This window comes from Vidua chalybeata, chromosome 2 (assembly GCF_026979565.1).
Source record: "Vidua chalybeata isolate OUT-0048 chromosome 2, bVidCha1 merged haplotype, whole genome shotgun sequence".
Taxonomy (NCBI): domain Eukaryota; kingdom Metazoa; phylum Chordata; class Aves; order Passeriformes; family Viduidae; genus Vidua; species Vidua chalybeata.
Genome location: NC_071531.1, coordinates 49,512,649 through 49,528,585, shown reverse-complemented (window position 1 = coordinate 49,528,585; position 15,937 = coordinate 49,512,649). Strand labels below are relative to the sequence as shown.

The following is a 15,937-nucleotide window of genomic DNA, read 5'->3' as shown; positions in this document are numbered from 1 at the left end:
TGATTGTTGTCATGAAGTTTTGTTTAGCAACAACAAACACACTGGAGAATTTAAGGCAGGCATGATAGTCATATACTTTTCTCCTCTGTAGGAACATCTATTGCAAGTTTGTCAGGTGGCATTACTGAATGCTATCTGATAGCCTTCCCCCCTGCCATCCCTCTCACTCCACCCACTGATCTTAAGGTACTATTGACTAATTTCTGTACCTGAATTAGTAACATCATGGTTCTTTTGAGTTTGATCTTCTTGTTTGGTTTTGGGTTTGGGTTTGGTTTTGGTTTTTTAGCTAAGCAATTTTAACACATTAGGATTCTTGTGAAGCTTAGGGTTAATGTGTGTGGTTTTGACAGTCCAGAGAAATATTCCTTATTCACTCCTTTGAAGTGGAATAATTTAGATTTGCTTCCAATCAAACCCGCTGCCAAAGGAAACTGAACCCTCCACATCCCAGAGGGTGCTTTCATTCTCTATCAATTGTCATTGCAGGAAAAATGAATGGGGTTATGCCAGAAGCACTCTGGCAGAGTTTTCCTTCTTTATAGAAAAGAAAGAGGCCTGTGAGTCTGTCTTATCACTTAAGAACATCTTTTGCACTCTAAAGAAAAAGTTGGAGTGTCTGTCTAAAACATGTCACCTGGAGAGTCCAGTAACAACAATAGTCTGTTTTCTATAAGTGAGCTGGTTGGAAAAACGAAGGAGAATAATAACACTAATGAGCTTCTATTTTTGAAGTTTTTGCTTTTTCACCCTAATAAAATGCAGTTTATGTTAACTTGGTTTATGTTGCTATGCTCATTAATGAAGCCCTGAAACTCGCTTTTAAATAAAAATCAGAGGCTTTAGTAACCAAACCATCTGTGTTGTCTTCTTGCTAATATCAGCAAATAAAGGTTGTCACCACTGAATTGGGATATTGCATATTTTAAGCTAATGGTGACTTGGATGATTGCCTCTCAAGTAAGCCATAGTTCATCTAGATAAGGCCCTTTTAGGATAGGGGAGAGGGTGAGGAGAGAGAGGACATGCAGTTCAAAGCTGTTAAACAAGCTACATCAGTTGTTTACTCTAGGGAAATGGTCTCTTCATATATGATCTTCAGTGTTCAGAAGATTTCAGTGGGTTTAAGTAATAAATGGTGTGTCTCTGTTTTTGTGCAGCTGTTTACTGCAAATTCCCTTCAGAAATGGACCTCCTTGTTGGGTTCAAGGACTGACTAGACAAATTCAGGTCAAAAATAATAAGGTTAGAATAGTAAATTTGGGGTGGGATTTTCTGTGGTCACGCTGAAAAATACATCTTGAATCTTAAGTAAAAACCTATAAATAAGAATTCTTAATATTTTGGCAATATTGTAGTTTTGCTTAGCATCTACATAGTCTTCAAATCAGTTGTTCTGCAGGGTAAGGTTTCCTTTTATTTGCAGTGTTAATTTGAGTTTATTAATATGTAAGATGGTACATTGTAGTGAGCACTCTGTGAGGTGCCAAAGGAAGAGCAATGCACTAGTTTTTATGCTGAACTGTATGTATTCACTGCATGGTCTCTTGGTAGAAACTGTGAAAGACTGCACTGCAGAAATTCATGTCACCCAACATGTACAGTGTAACAGCTTTCCAGAGCTTGTGAGACCATGCTTTGGCACAGGCTTTGGCACTATCTTGAGGAGCACAGGAAGTAAAGGGATCTACAAGCTGCTGGAATATCTCTGTCATTGACATAACCTGTATAACATGGATAAAAAAGTGAGGTATCAACATTGGCTGACTTGTAAAGTCAAGCAAGGTCCTACTTAGAGGCTGATAAACCCAGCGGACCCCATGGTGCTTTTGGCTCTGCGACACCCCAATGTCTGCATCATCACCTGAGCTGTACGATCTGCTTATTAGCTCAAGCTCTGTGGGAAAATAACACTGTATTTTCTAACTTGTGCAGATCTGCCAGAGCCTCAACACCTTTGTGTGGAGGAGCATGGCTTGGCCACGAGCATGCAGTGCCAGGAAATTCCTCTTCAGCCTCTGCAGTCTGCACTGGCTGTACACACCATCTTATGGAAATGGTGTGTGTAGGAGTGAGGAGGTGATGCATGCTCCACACTTACATTAATTTTAGCTGAGTGGAGCTGGTGTGCTATTAAGCACTCAGGATTGTTCAAGCTCTTTTAAGTATATTGGTGCAAGTTTTCTTGTGTTATTTACAGATATTTTGTTAAGAACCAGTACAATGCCCTTTCCTTTCAATTGTGGCTGCATGATTCAGTTAAGGGAAGATGAAAGTTGTTTTCTGACATTGAAATGTATGTTTTGGAAAAAAAAGAGACTTAACAGCCCACACTTACAAAATAAATACGGTCTTTCCTTAAAGAAAGAAGCCTGCCTTGGTAGAAAATATTGTGTCAAATATTTGTAGAACTCTCCTTGAAAAGCATATGACGTAAGCTGTTGCTTGACTTATCCCTAGGAGCACACACATTGAAAGGGTTTATTTTTGTCAAGTAGAACAATATTACGTTTGCTACTTTTGACAGCAACAATTAGCAGTCATATCTGGTATATGTAATCTTTCTCTGATCTAGGACTCTGGTGACTTACATTGTTAGTGCAAAGGAATAATAAAACTATTTTGGTTGCTCAGGCTTACATAAATAATTTATCTGTGACAGTTGATTTAAAATTCACTTTGAGGATGAGATTTACATGTTGGAACTTTTTTTACTTAGTGAGGAACTTAGACTTAAAAGTTGCTGTGATCCATGCAGTCTACTTAAACACTTAATCAAATTACATGATTACTCAAATTACTTGAATTACTTGATATAAAACATTAAACACTTAATTTGTAAGAAAAGTAATTTGATTTGTTATGAAGTGAAATAAAGCAACCAGAAATAAGCGAGAAATGTCTTTTTTTTTTTTTTAACATTACCTCTTTTGGAAGCCTATTTTATAGAATTCTTAGTTACTGTCTCCTACTTAGGGACAAGCACTGTACTCTTAGATAAAGTGAAAGTCCTTAAAAACTGGAGAAAGGTTGCTGTAGTTCTCCAGAAAAATGTTTGGTAACCTCAGGTAATGCAAATTGATGTGAGCCAGCAGTGGCAGCTGATACATGTTTTATTTAGACATTTTTAACCTTTGTAATCATGGATGTTAAATAGTGAGATGAGAGGGTTGTTTTCTGATGTTCAGACTTCCCACTCAAGAAAAATGTAGATTCTTAATTTGTATTTGGTCTTGTGGCTGATCTGGCTTGGAACAGGAAAAAAGGGTAAGGAAAAAAACCCTCAAAATTACAGCTTTTATATTATTCCTTGCTGGCTTCATAGTATAGATGTCTCAAATTATACCGTGGTGAGGAGCTAACTACATAACTTCTATACATTTGTAACTTTAATAAATGTCAGATATCTCCCATGGAACTTATTTCAGCCAGAGTCACTGCATTTTCCCTCCTGAGTCTAACACCAGCAACACTGATTTCCATATACTGCAGAAACTGATGGCTCACAGCTTCTTGGCTTATTGATCTCCTAAAATTCTCCTTCCCGATTCTGAGGTTTTCTGTAACAGATGATGTGTTCTCAAGTCAACATCTCAGAAGTGAATGTAGTACAAAAGCTTTAAGTTATCTTTTCTCAGTAGTACTTTAAAAATTACGTATGTTGTGCCATGGGCTATAAAAGCAAAAGATGTGTGCAGCAACTGAGTTTTACTTACAGAGAAGACATAGAAAGAAAAAACGCTACAAAAAGTTCAAGCAGGAAAAGATCATAGAATCATGAAGGCTGGAAAACACCTCTAAGATCATTGACTGCAACGTTAAACTAACATTGCCATATTCACCACTAAACCATGTCCCCAAGTACCACATCCACACATTTTGAACACTTCCAGGGATGGTGATTCCCCATTATCCCTGGGTAGCTTGTGCCAACGCCTGACCGTGCTTGCATTGAAGGAATTTATCCTTATATCCAATCTAATCCTCCTGAACTTGAGGCCATTCCCTCTTGTCCTGTTGTTTGTTACATGGGAGAAGAGATTGAGCTCCACCTCACCACAGTCTCCTTTCAGGTAGAGAGACAGCTTAAATACAATGTCAGAATGAAATCTAGTAGTCAAAAAATCCCAAATAAACCAAAGCCAAAACACAACAACTTAATGCTGTGGATTAGTATTACAGGAAACGGCTCTTTTCCCTGATACTTAATTTTTCTGCTTAGCACTTGTCCACCCCTGTATTGGAAGAAAGGATTCCAGTGTGTTCAGCCAGGAAACCATCTCCCTCCTGCGCCCCGTGCTTCTGTCAGGGTGGATGACCCTTTGCTGCAGCGTGATCCCAACCTGCCGCACGTTTGTGGTCACTGCAGTTGGCAGAGCCCAGCGCAGCTCCCACCCAGGCCCACGGTCTCAGCCGTACTGAGACCGGGCTTTAGCTCTCAGCCTGGGATAGCGTCTGGGGTGGACGAGTCGCAACAAATCTGTTGCAGTGAGCCGGGCACAGGGACACGAATGAGCCAGATCAATAGGCACTATTGGGTAGCGTGAGCTCAACCAGAGTTGAGGCCAGCGAAGCTGGGGAGGGAAGCAAGAAAGCCGAGCCGTGTGGCTCGAGTTCAGCCGGGGCACCTCCGCCTCGGTCACTTTGTACGAAAAGCGCTCGAAACAAAGTGTGGGTCTCATGTCTCCCGTAGGTGAGGAAAAGGCTCCTAACTTCGTCCCCAGACGGGACAACGCTGCAGAGTGTGGAGCCGCTTCCCCGGGATCGCGGAGCTGCCTATGGCTGGCCGGGGAAGCCCCTTCGCTGCGGAGGTGAGGGAGGCGGCCCGGGCTCCCTCGGCTCCCTCGGCCCCGCCGGAGGGAGGGAGGCGGCGGCACGCTGGGCAGTCCCGGCCGGGCGGGGCGGCAGGTGGCGGGGGCCGGGCGGCGGGACCGGCCCTGAAAGGTGCGATTGTCCCCAGCTATTCCTGGTATGCGCCGGGGCGGGAGCCGCCGGGGGCGGCCTCCACCGGCCGGGAGCGCGAGGGGCGCCGCGTCCCGGCGGGAGAGAGCCGCCACCACCGCGGGGGTGCGGCCCCTCCCGGGCCTCCGGCTGCCCCGGGGGTCCCGGCGCTGCCACACGGCCCGCGGCTCTTGGGATTCCTGCGGCCGCGGAGCGCCAGCGAGCTCCCGGGAGGGGGAGTTCCGCGGGGAGGAGGCGGAGGGGGAGGAGACGGCGCGGGCAGCGTTAAAAGGAGGCAGCTGAATGACAGCGGCCGCTGCCGCGCCCCCGCCCCGCCGAGCACCGGCCGCCCCCCGCTCGCTCGCTGCTGGCCATGGACGGGAGAGAGGACGCGGAGTACGACTTCCAGGCGGCGTTCGCCGAAGCCCGGCGATGGCTGGAGGTGAGGCGTCTCTCGGTGCTGCTGGGTGCCAGCCCCTCGTTACCCCCGGTCCCTGCCCGAGGCAGGGGTCCCGCCGCAGCCTCCGCAGGGCGGAGCGCGCAGCGCGCTCCCGCGGGGCTGCCCCGCCGTCCGGCAGCAGCTCCCGGGACGCGGCCCCAAACCTTGATTCTTTGTCGGCAGCTGCGGACTGCTATTTTTAGAAAGTATCGTGGCAACTTGCAGAAATCTGTCTGTGCAGTATCGCCACCGCCCCCTCCTCGCAATCCAAATTAAAGGCTGTCTTCGTTGCCCTCCTGTCGTTAAGGCTTATAATTTCTTGCCATCTTGTAAATTACTTCTGTAGCGCTTGCTCCGAGACAGTCTGAATTAAAGACACTCCTTCCTGTCTTGAAAGAGTGCAGGACAGAGAGCAACCTGAAATTAACACTCATTTTCTTCTCTCCTATTTTTAAACGTGATTGTCTGACTGCACATAGCGCTTGATGTAAATATCCGTGTTTCTGTATGATTACCCGAGTCACACCGGTGCGGTACGTGCTAAAGCATGGGGAGAGAGGTTGTTCCTGGATGTACCTAAGTATTGACCAGGGCAGCATCGGCTGAGCGAACGAGGCTGATGGCTTGGAAGCTGAGAAATGTTAGGAATACTCACAGCCTCCCTTAGAGTCGTGGTGTGCTTTTGAAGAGGAGCTTTAGAGTGCTGGTTTAGATGTATTTTAACATATTAAGCTTATTTCCTTGTGCATAGTCACTTAACATTAAACTTAGTGTTGTTAGAACCACTATCACAGTAACTTCGGAAGGAGAGAATATTCAAAAAAAGATGTTTGCTACTTTTTACCCCTCATCTTTACAAGCTTGTCGAGACCTGAGTTCAGGTTTCTTTGTTTCCTCTGTAAAACAATGACATCTAGTGCTTAAAATCTATTGAGAATGTTGAACTGAGTGCACCAAAGGCAAGGGTATCGTAAATGACCTCTACAAGTGTCAGTTTTGTGTCCTCTGTGAATGTAGGTAATTACAGCAGTGCTGGATTCCCCATGTGTCAATTTTGTAAGAGCTAGCTGTGAGTTTAAGTAATTAAACCATTCCTCTCTCACGTATACCTTTCTTGCATTGCTTTCTTTAAATTGGTAAAGCTAACTTTAAAAAGTAAGCTTTTTACTACGGTGATGTAATGTTGTCTTTGAAAATCCTATTTTAAGGGTTTGGGGATTTGTTTTAATTATTATTAGACTTCATGTTATACTGGCTGGTTGTACCATTCCTACAAAAGGTTTTGTATCTCTGCCTGCCAGTAGCATGTGGGAGCTCTAGCGAAGAAATGTGAGTATATAGTGTGCACTGTTTGTGTAGGGGGAAAAATATGCTCAGCTTCCCCCTTGCCCAGTCTAATTTGTGTGGCTGTCCTTTGATACGTGAAAGCTGTTCTCATTTTAAAGTAACTTTTAAACTTACCCCTTGGAGAAGCATTTTACTGCAAAGCAAATAACTTGCAAACCTTAAGGTACTGACAAACAGGATGCTTGGAATTCCATAATGTTAAAGGAAGATGTAAATATTTATTTCCTTATGAAATGAGGTTTGTGTTTCAGAAGAACTGTTGTGTTTCTCTGCTCTTTAGAGCCAGATGGATTTAAAATCCAAGACTAACCATTTCCGTTGTTGTATGGAAGAGTAATGACATTTTTAGGGTAATGAGGCATGTCCCAAGGTTTTGTGACTCTTGGTGAAACAAAGTGGTGTATACATGATAGCAGAACTTGGTGAGTCCTAATGATTAAACAATTAGTTTTGAAGATGAGGCAGTTTTTAAATATTTACACACTTGAACTTCTGATGTTTTGGTAAGGTTTTGTGTACCAGCTTCTCCCTAACATTAGAGGAGATGAAAGCACACAGACACTAGCTACTATGTATTTAAAGGAACAAGCCAAAATATCTTTGTAAACTGTTACTCTTTCCCTTTGCTAATGAAAGCTTTGTTAACATATTTCTGTATTTCAATGGAGAACTCTATGGACTCTGAGACTTAAAAAAAACCCTCCAACCTTGAAACTGAGGGCTTTTTAGTAACTGGAATGAGCAGCTGTATTTGTCAGATCCCAAGAGGAGTAAAAAATACCCCAAACCCATGAAAAAATATTACCCTGTATTTTTTTTGAATTTTTTTGGTGAGAGAAAACTGTGTCCTGGTCAGGTTCCTTTTCTTCCTGTTCCCAGCAGAATTCTCCATGCTGTATGGCAGCCACTGGCTCATGGCAGCTTAAATATTTGTTCCTAGTTCTTATGCTACCAAAAAAAACAAACCAATAATAAAAAAAAAACCACCCCCCCCCAAAACAAACAAAAAAAAAACCAAAAAAACCCCCAAAAAAACCCACCCCAAAACCAAATAAGCCCTCACTCCCAACAACCCAAACCTCCAAACAACTCAAACCAAAAAAGTGCAAGAGCTTGATTAAGAATAATAACAACAAAAAATTGCATCTGATATCTGGTGTTACTTAAAGGAAGACTTTGTTCTTTAATTCAGGTTCATGTTGAGGCATATTTTATGATAATGCAGACAAGGAATGTCTGTAGTCTTCACAGTGCAAAGACCTCTTAAAGTGTGGTCCCCAACCTCTTGTGTTTCATGTGTTGGGAGCTGGGAGGGGATGTTGCTTGTTAAAAGAGTTGGAGTCACTGGGAGAGCTGTCTGTTGAGGATGTCTACTTCTTTGGGGGAAGGAATGGTCATTTTCTGTACAAAACTCGAGCTCTTCTCAGCTCTTTGTTTAGTGGTGTTGGCTTCTTGCATCTGAGACTTTTGGCACTTTCTGAGCTCTGCCTGGAGCAAGTGGTGCTGATCAAACTCACCCAGCCTTCATTTGGCACCTCAGCTGGGCAAATGGTGCATGCTGAGAATAAAACACTGGACTACCACAACTTGGCAATAGTTTTTCAAAGAAAGAGAGACCTCATAGCAATCTACAACTTCCTCATGAGGGGAAACACAGGGCAGACATTGATTTCTCTCTAGTGATTAGTGATGGGACTCCAGAGAATAGCATGAAGTTGTGTCAGGAAGATTTAGGCTGGATTTCAGGAAAAGGTTTTTCACCCAAAGGTGGTTGGATGCTGGAACAGGCTCCCCAGGGAAGTAGCACCAAGCTTGGCAGAGTTCAAGAAATGTTGGGACAATATTCTCAGGCATGTGGTGTGCCTCTTGAGACTATCCTGTCCAGGGTCAGGAGCTGGACTTAATTCCTGTGGGTCCCTTCCAGCTCAGGATTTTCTCTCATTCTATGAAAGGTAGAGCTTGTTTGCCAAAGCTAGAAATAGCTGGCTTAAATTGTTTTACTGTGTTCTGTTCCATATTATAACTTAAGCAAGCCAAAAGCTGTTCCTCCAAACCAAAGCATTCTTCCCCCAGCTATTAAATATCCCAGACTGCCGAGTCTGCTCTCCCACATCTCGAGGCAGAAAACCAGTCTGGCTCTCCCTTTCTGCAATCCACCACTAAGTTCACCCTTGTGAATGGAGACACAGTCCCTCTCCCCCAGCATGTTTCACTGTTTTAGGAGTGATGCCCCTTGAAGAGTTTGAGAGGAAAGAAGTGTGTGCTGTTTTCTTGTAAAATGTCTCAGCTTTTGATTCTACTTCTGTGTTTTAAACAAATTCTAATCTTCTGGTGAATGTCTATGGTTTAAAATTATTTGCTAAAGCAATTTGAAACCTGACCCATGAAGTCTGTAAATCTTTAGTTAAAGTGCCTTGAGGCAAATAACGCTTGAATTTTTTTCCCCCTGAAGTAGTCAAATGTACAGATCCAGTCTGCGGCAGGGTGGCCAGCGAGCGTGTGCCTGAATGAATTGTTGGAGTGAAGCAGCAAAGCTGTAGGAAAGCATGTGGAGCAACTTCAACAAATCCACTGAAGTGAAAAATGGGTGTTCAGCCAAGTAACTATTAATATTACAAATTATTACAGCTCTTCCTATGAGCTAATATAATAACTCCTCTCTAATAACTCCTATGGAGTTGTAAGTCAGGTATTCTGAGAGGTACTGATTTCATCAGAGTGTGTTGAGAGTGTCAGAGGACTCTGGAATCCTGGAATTGTTCCTCACGCAGGGACACTGCAGCAGAAGTTCTTCCTGGTTCTAACACTACCCAGTGATGATGGAGAGAGCTGTTTTACCGTGAGGATTTCTATAGCAAGATAATGTTTTTATCAATTTTAATAGACAGTGTTAGGAAAAGAAAGCCCAGCTAATGTGGACAGCAACTAAAGATACCTCTGCTACTCTTGTCTGTCATGACCATTAAATAGGTAGTGAAATTGTCTAATTATTTTGAATGCTGATGTGTATTGACATCCACAATAATGCATTGTTATATTACAGTGGAGGTTGGAAAATTATTTTGGGCCTTTTTTTCCTTCTTTTTCCAGGAGAAAACAAATATGTATATATATGTGTATGCACCCCCTGCCCCCACCCTCTCAAACCTGCTCAGAAGATTGAAAAAGCAGATTTGCAAAGTAACTTGGTAGAAAGAGTCTGCTTGAGGATAAAACTTGAGAATCAGGACAACTTATTGAAATCTTTTTGGCTTGAACCAACAGTATAGCAATCAAATTCAGGGAATGGTCTCTGACATATGGTCACCAAATGTTTCTTTTTATTGAAGCTGTTTGGAGTTTGCATATCTACTGTATATTTTTTATGGCTTCTGCAAATGCATCTAGAGGTCTAGCAGTGATGTTTTCCCTGTATTTGCATAGAGATCTTACCTTAGTGATGATTTTTTGTTTCTCCCTCTTTCATCCTGTAGCATGAATCTAATGCATACAGTCTGGTATGGGAAGAATAACTGTGGAGATAGAAGACTAATTTCACTGTTCAAATCCTCTTCTTGTAGGTACCTTTATTTAAGTTGAACTAATAATTATGAAAAAAAAAATTCTTAGTTCTGGGTTATATATTCTTGGATAGTCTGTAGAGAGCCACTCGGCATCCTAAATAGTGCTAGAATGAAAAGGCAAAATCTATATATTCTGTTCCCTAAACCATGTTTAATACTGGGTAATTCTGTCAAGTCATAAAACCTGGGTGGGCTGGTTTCTGGAGAACTTCTTACAGCACAGCTGCCAAAGTCCTGGCTCACGTTTACGTAAGGGGTGTATTTAACCCTGCTTTAGGTGGATGCATCAATATTTTATTACTGTGTGTATATTCTTGGCAATGAGTATTTCATGGAATAAACCTAAGTGTTGATCAATAAATCAGAAGTTGATGTATAAATATTAATTGATGTATAAATGTACATGTTGTGAAGTAAAAACTGTGGGAATTTTAATTCTGGAAATATTATTCTCTCTATTACCTGCAGACTATGAAAGTGCTGTGGTTAAACGCCATATAATAGGGTTGGCAACAATGTGTTAGAGAGAGAGGGTGCCAGTAATACCCTTTGATCTGGCTGAATACTTTTCTCTCTGTTTCTTTCTTTCTGTCCCCTTGCTTCTAGATCTCAGGAAAAGTGTAATATGCTTGAGAGAAAAATGGGACTAATTTTTGCTTGAGAGTAAAGTCTGTTTCCTGGTTTCTGTAAGGTGGGTTTATATATTTTCAAGTCTATATTTGGAAATTCTCGGGGAAAATCAAAAATCTGTCTTCACATAGTCCTGTGTGCATAGCTTTGAGCCAAGTTCACAATGTAGTTTCCTTTATGAAGCTTCTCTTTGTAGTTTTGAGCATTGTATTGAAATTTTGCATGAAAGCAGCATCTGCAGGCACTTTGAGAAAGAATTAACTTGTTGATTGTAGAAGTGGGTATGTCTTCTATACTGGGGAAATGCATTGCAGCTTAAGGGGAGCTACAGGCAATTCTGACCAGGCTTTTTTCTTCTGGTCTGTATTTTGTGGTTAGCAACTAGAGTTAGTTGTGGCATTACTTTTTGTTATTTTTCTCCTGTCCTTTTGTTTGTTTGTTTTCTGAACTGTGTCCTGATCTTTCTGCAGTTTTGTGAGGCCAACCATTATTTTCTGCCCATAGTTTCAGGAGAAGATGAGATGAAAATGATTTCCATGTTTAGCATGCCTTGCCCCCCCCCCCCCCCCCCACTATGGACTCACTTTTAGCACCTTTTCTTTGTCAGGCACTTTTTTTGGTCAAAATTTTAAAGTTTATAATGAGCACTTGTGCCCTTGCTGAGCTTTGGAAAACACTTGGGTTTTATTGTGTTGTAAGAACCAGATACATTCCAGCTGTTTCTTGTACCTACCACTCCTCCACTTTAAAGTTCCTTTATCCACTCCTGCAGGACATTTTTTAAAAACAAAACAAACCCCGACCTTTTCTGCTTTCACAAACCTAATATAACTCTTAACTATCATTTTCTAAACGGGCTTTCCAGCTACAGCAGTTTAATGAAAAACAGCATGTGCTCTCAGACTCAGTGTACTAGAAATGCTTCTGCTGGTCTAAGGTGTGCTTGACACACCTCACTTATTATCCAGATTATCTTGGGAGGAGTGTTTTGGTTTTGCTGTTTTTCACATTTCTGAATTCTGTCAATCCAAGTGAAAATCTAACTTTAAAGGAATGTAGTGAATAAGTTACTTTAAAATAGGACAGGTTCTGTTGCTCTTCATGCTGTGAGCTTCTGCAAGGTGTTGTGAATTTAGCATTTATTATTAGTGCTAATTTTTTATTTTTCCAGTGAAAAGAAGGATGTGTGGATCTGACTCAGAGCATGCTAGCTTCCAATTGGATACTTAACTGTAAAACTTTCATTTATGTTATATTGAGTAGAGAAACCTAATTTCAACAGTGTTTTCCATTTGCAGTACAAAACATCTGGGATTATCTTAGAAGGGCATGAAGATTATAAGACTTGCTTTATATTTTTTTGACAGTGTTGGCACATGTTGTGCAAATGTTGGCACATTTTTTTGGTACCAGCTCATGTGAAAGTTCTCAGTTTTGTTTCTGGATGTGATTCAGCTTTCAGTTGTTACTATTAGCAAAGAACACAATATACTAACTTTGGGAAATAGTTATTACTGTGTTGGCCAAAAAAGTCAAAATCCTTGTAATGTATCACAGATTTAAAGGAGTTAGTGTAGCTGAGATCAGTTCAGCTAGCACAAACAGTGAAATCTGTTGTTTGAGCCAAGTTGTCCTCCTACAGTAGATCCCACGACAATGTGGTTTTGTGTTAGTGCTGAGATGTTATCCCAGCAGGGTGTCATTGAAACTCCCGTGCTTGGCTTGTGCTTCCCCTGCCTCCTTTTGCTGTGTCAGTGGTGTTTGTCTGATGCTCTGGTGAGTTGGCTCAGGGGAAAATCAGTGTTTTGTGGTATTTGGTATTTGCTTGGCTCCTGAAAGGCAAGAAGGGCACCAGTGCTCCAGCCAGGGAAGAGGTAGTGTTGATGGAGGTGGTCTTTTGGCAGCAGCTTGCTGTTGGGTTGCAGCTGACTAGTGGGATGAAGAGAGGCAGACACCTGAACTCAATGAGCCATCTCTTTCCCTGGAGGTTTCTCAAGTCACCTGCTTCTGCCCATTGCCTGGCTCTCTTCTTTACATGACTCAGGAGCTGTTTGCTAGGTGCCCAGGGTTGAGGTATAAGCTAGACACCTGGATTAGGGAGGCTGGCTTCTAGCCATAAATAACTTCTTCAGGATGAATTTCATAAGGTTTATAAATACAGTTGGAGCTGTTTTAAATAGAAACTCTGCCAGGAGTTTCTGAGCCAGAGCATTTGAAAGTATTTGATATGCTTATGCACTGACTTCTACTATGGAAGAAGCAGCCGTTGCGTCTCACTGAGGCTGTGTTGGCTGGGAGATGGTCCTGCAGAGGTATTGGGATATCTTGCCCAGAACTTCAGCAGTCATCATCACCTGCCCTTCGCAGGGACAATCTAATCCTGAAACCCAGTTCCAGTGTTATTTATAAATTATTTCCTGGAATTGCTTTATTGACCCTGCTATTTGTTATTTATTTATTACTTTTTTCCTTCAGGAAGGAATGGAGAAGTCTAGCTTCTGGAGTTTGATCTGAGATTTTCTGTGTGGTCAAATTACCATGTTAGCTAATAAATCAAGATGTGATAAAGAACAGAAACAAGTGTGGGATTCTTTTCTTCTTACTTTAAGGAAGTGGATGGAAAACCAGCTAGTACACCACGGGCTCCAACGTGCCTTTTGTGCAGCTGGTGTCAGAATTTGGGGATGCTGGAAGAGGTGGATGGGTGCACCGTGTCAAGTCTTTTTGCAAGAGGAAACCACATAGCCTGGGTCAGTTATGGCAGTACTGTCCCATTTGCTGCTGCCTCCAAAAATAAGGGTCCTATTAGTTAGTATCTGTTTGGCATTGAAAGAAAGAGAATGTTAGACTTGATGATCTTTAAAAATGTTTTCTGACTTTAATGATTCTGTGAAGCCAGATGTCAAAGTGGTTGTGGAGGAGGAAAAAATAAAGATCCAGGTTTGACATTACAGCATTGGAGGAGTTGTGTAGCATTACCTGTTGCACTGCCTTGAAATGCTTCTTTGGAAACTATTTAAGATCAGGTGAAGCAGGGGACAAAGGCATTACTGCATTTTTGCTCTAGGAAAAACATTTTCTTCCCTGTGTCACCATGCTCTGTTTGCCTAAACAGCACCATTGACACTTGATGCACCTGAAAATGTAATCCTAAATGAAGCGGGGCCAGACATTTGGTTGCAAGTTCTTTTACAAATATAAGGGGTTGTAAAGAAGTGACATTGACTGTCTTAACTAACTACAAGGGTCTCACCTTGGTGTGAGTGATATATGTGTATGGAGGGGGGTGGTTTTGGTTTGTTGTTTTTTTTTTTGAATGTCAGGTGGGCATCTTCATAGTGAGTTCTCATCATTCAATAAAAAGGTTGCTTGTAGTTGATCTTATTCAGACTGAATGGAAATGGAGTGAGGATGAAGGTGTGAGCTCCAGGTAGAGATGGATATCTTTCACAGACATTTGCCTGATGCTGTGGAGGCAAAAAAAATCCCTGATATAATAAACATCAACTCGATGATTATTCAAGAGGGTATTGCTTCACAGCTACAAGTCTTATGTATGGATGAAGTTTTCAAAGACAAATCCCCATTAAAATGCACAGACTGGGTTGCTCACTAATGACCTAGCTTTCATGTGTCTGATAAAATCCCAAAGTCCTCTGTAACTTTGGGGTAAGTCTGGCAAAGTGATCTCAGACTCCAGGAAGGTCTGCATGTCAGGTGTCAGTGGAATAGGGCTGGGAGCTGTGCACTCTGAAGAAATGACAGAGAAGAGAGGCTTGAAAAGGGACGAGGAGAAATGTGCACCTAAAGTTATTTGTAAATAGCTACCTTTTCCTTCATGAGTTTCTTACCTTGTAAGTATTTAAATTGTGAAATTTCGTAGAATGTGCCAACTTTTAAAATCTGTTGTTTTCTGGGTTTTTGCATTTGTTTTGCATTTAGCTATTTAAAAGATTGGAGGAATGCAGTCTCAGACTATTCTAAATTTCTGAATGTGCTACTACACTTATTTGAATTCTTTCACATATTTTAAAATTAGTATCTCATCTGCTTTACTTACCATGGAACATAGAAGCCTATTGTTATACCTGAATGAAAAATGCTTATATGTTCATGCTTACAGTTCCTTTTTTGTTTTCTTCTCTTTTTCCTCCACAGCTAAGAATTTCTAAAATAGTTTTTTTTCTTTACAGTGGCAGCTAAAATCTTGTGTCATTTCATTTTCCAGTGGAATCTTTGATCTTTCCTTGTGAAAACTCTCTTCCTTTGGAAATGATAGTAAAAATGTGAATGTTCTTTCCCTAAACATATTTAGATATACCATAGTTAAGAAGAACAATGCTGTTAAACCTTGTGGGATTCTCAGCGTAATGGTTAATTTTTTATCAGAACACAGAATATTTACCATGTGCATTTCAGCAACAGGGTTTGGTGTGTGCATGCAGGCAGGTCTCTTGCAAGACCCAAGCTGCCTGGTTGTGGTAAAGAAGTGGACAGCTGGAGCAGCGGCTCCTGGCACCTCGGCAGATGTGGCTGGGAAGCTGGCAGTAATTCGGTTTCCTGTGTCTGGTGCATTGATGGCTTAGATGAGATCCGGCCATGCAGATTTCCAGTGGTGACTCATCTGATTATTTTCTCTTCCCTCTGTGATTAGCTGAGGAGGCAGGATAGAGGAGGATGTCTCTCTGGAGGTAGAAGACTTCTCTGTCACGCTACATTTCCAATATGGGGGAATGGAATGTGGAAAGGATATTGGTGTGTCTTGGATGTTTATAAAGGTATTCCAGCCTTCCTTGCTCATCCTTATTTTGTGTTGTTTCCTTAGGGTGTTATCTCTAACCCAGCTGTGCCATGGCTGTAGCTTGGCCATGTCTTACCTTTATTTTTGCACTGTTCTGGAATATGGGAACAGGTGACTCTTGTGCACACTCAGCTGAACACACACTGATCCTGGGGGTAGGATGTGGAGATGTAATCTGGATTTCCAGGTTCTTCTCATCTCAACCTCAGTGTTTCT

General features: G+C 41.9%; 1 protein-coding gene across 3 annotated transcripts in view; it reads left to right on the top strand.

The window, feature by feature from the left end:
- Positions 1-5,289: 5,289 nt before the first annotated feature.
- The window catches only part of LMO7 (LIM domain 7), a 132,137-nt gene continuing 121,489 nt past the window's right edge, over positions 5,290-15,937 (top strand). Inside the window, exon 1 of one of the 3 annotated variants that reach the window (XM_053935442.1) lies at positions 5,290-5,383. In XM_053935442.1, the coding sequence (XP_053791417.1) occupies positions 5,315-5,383 (69 nt within the window). In that variant the 5' untranslated portion in view covers positions 5,290-5,314. The remainder of the gene's footprint in view (positions 5,384-15,937) is intronic. The other 2 variants (XM_053935441.1, XM_053935443.1) reach the window with 2 other exon arrangements.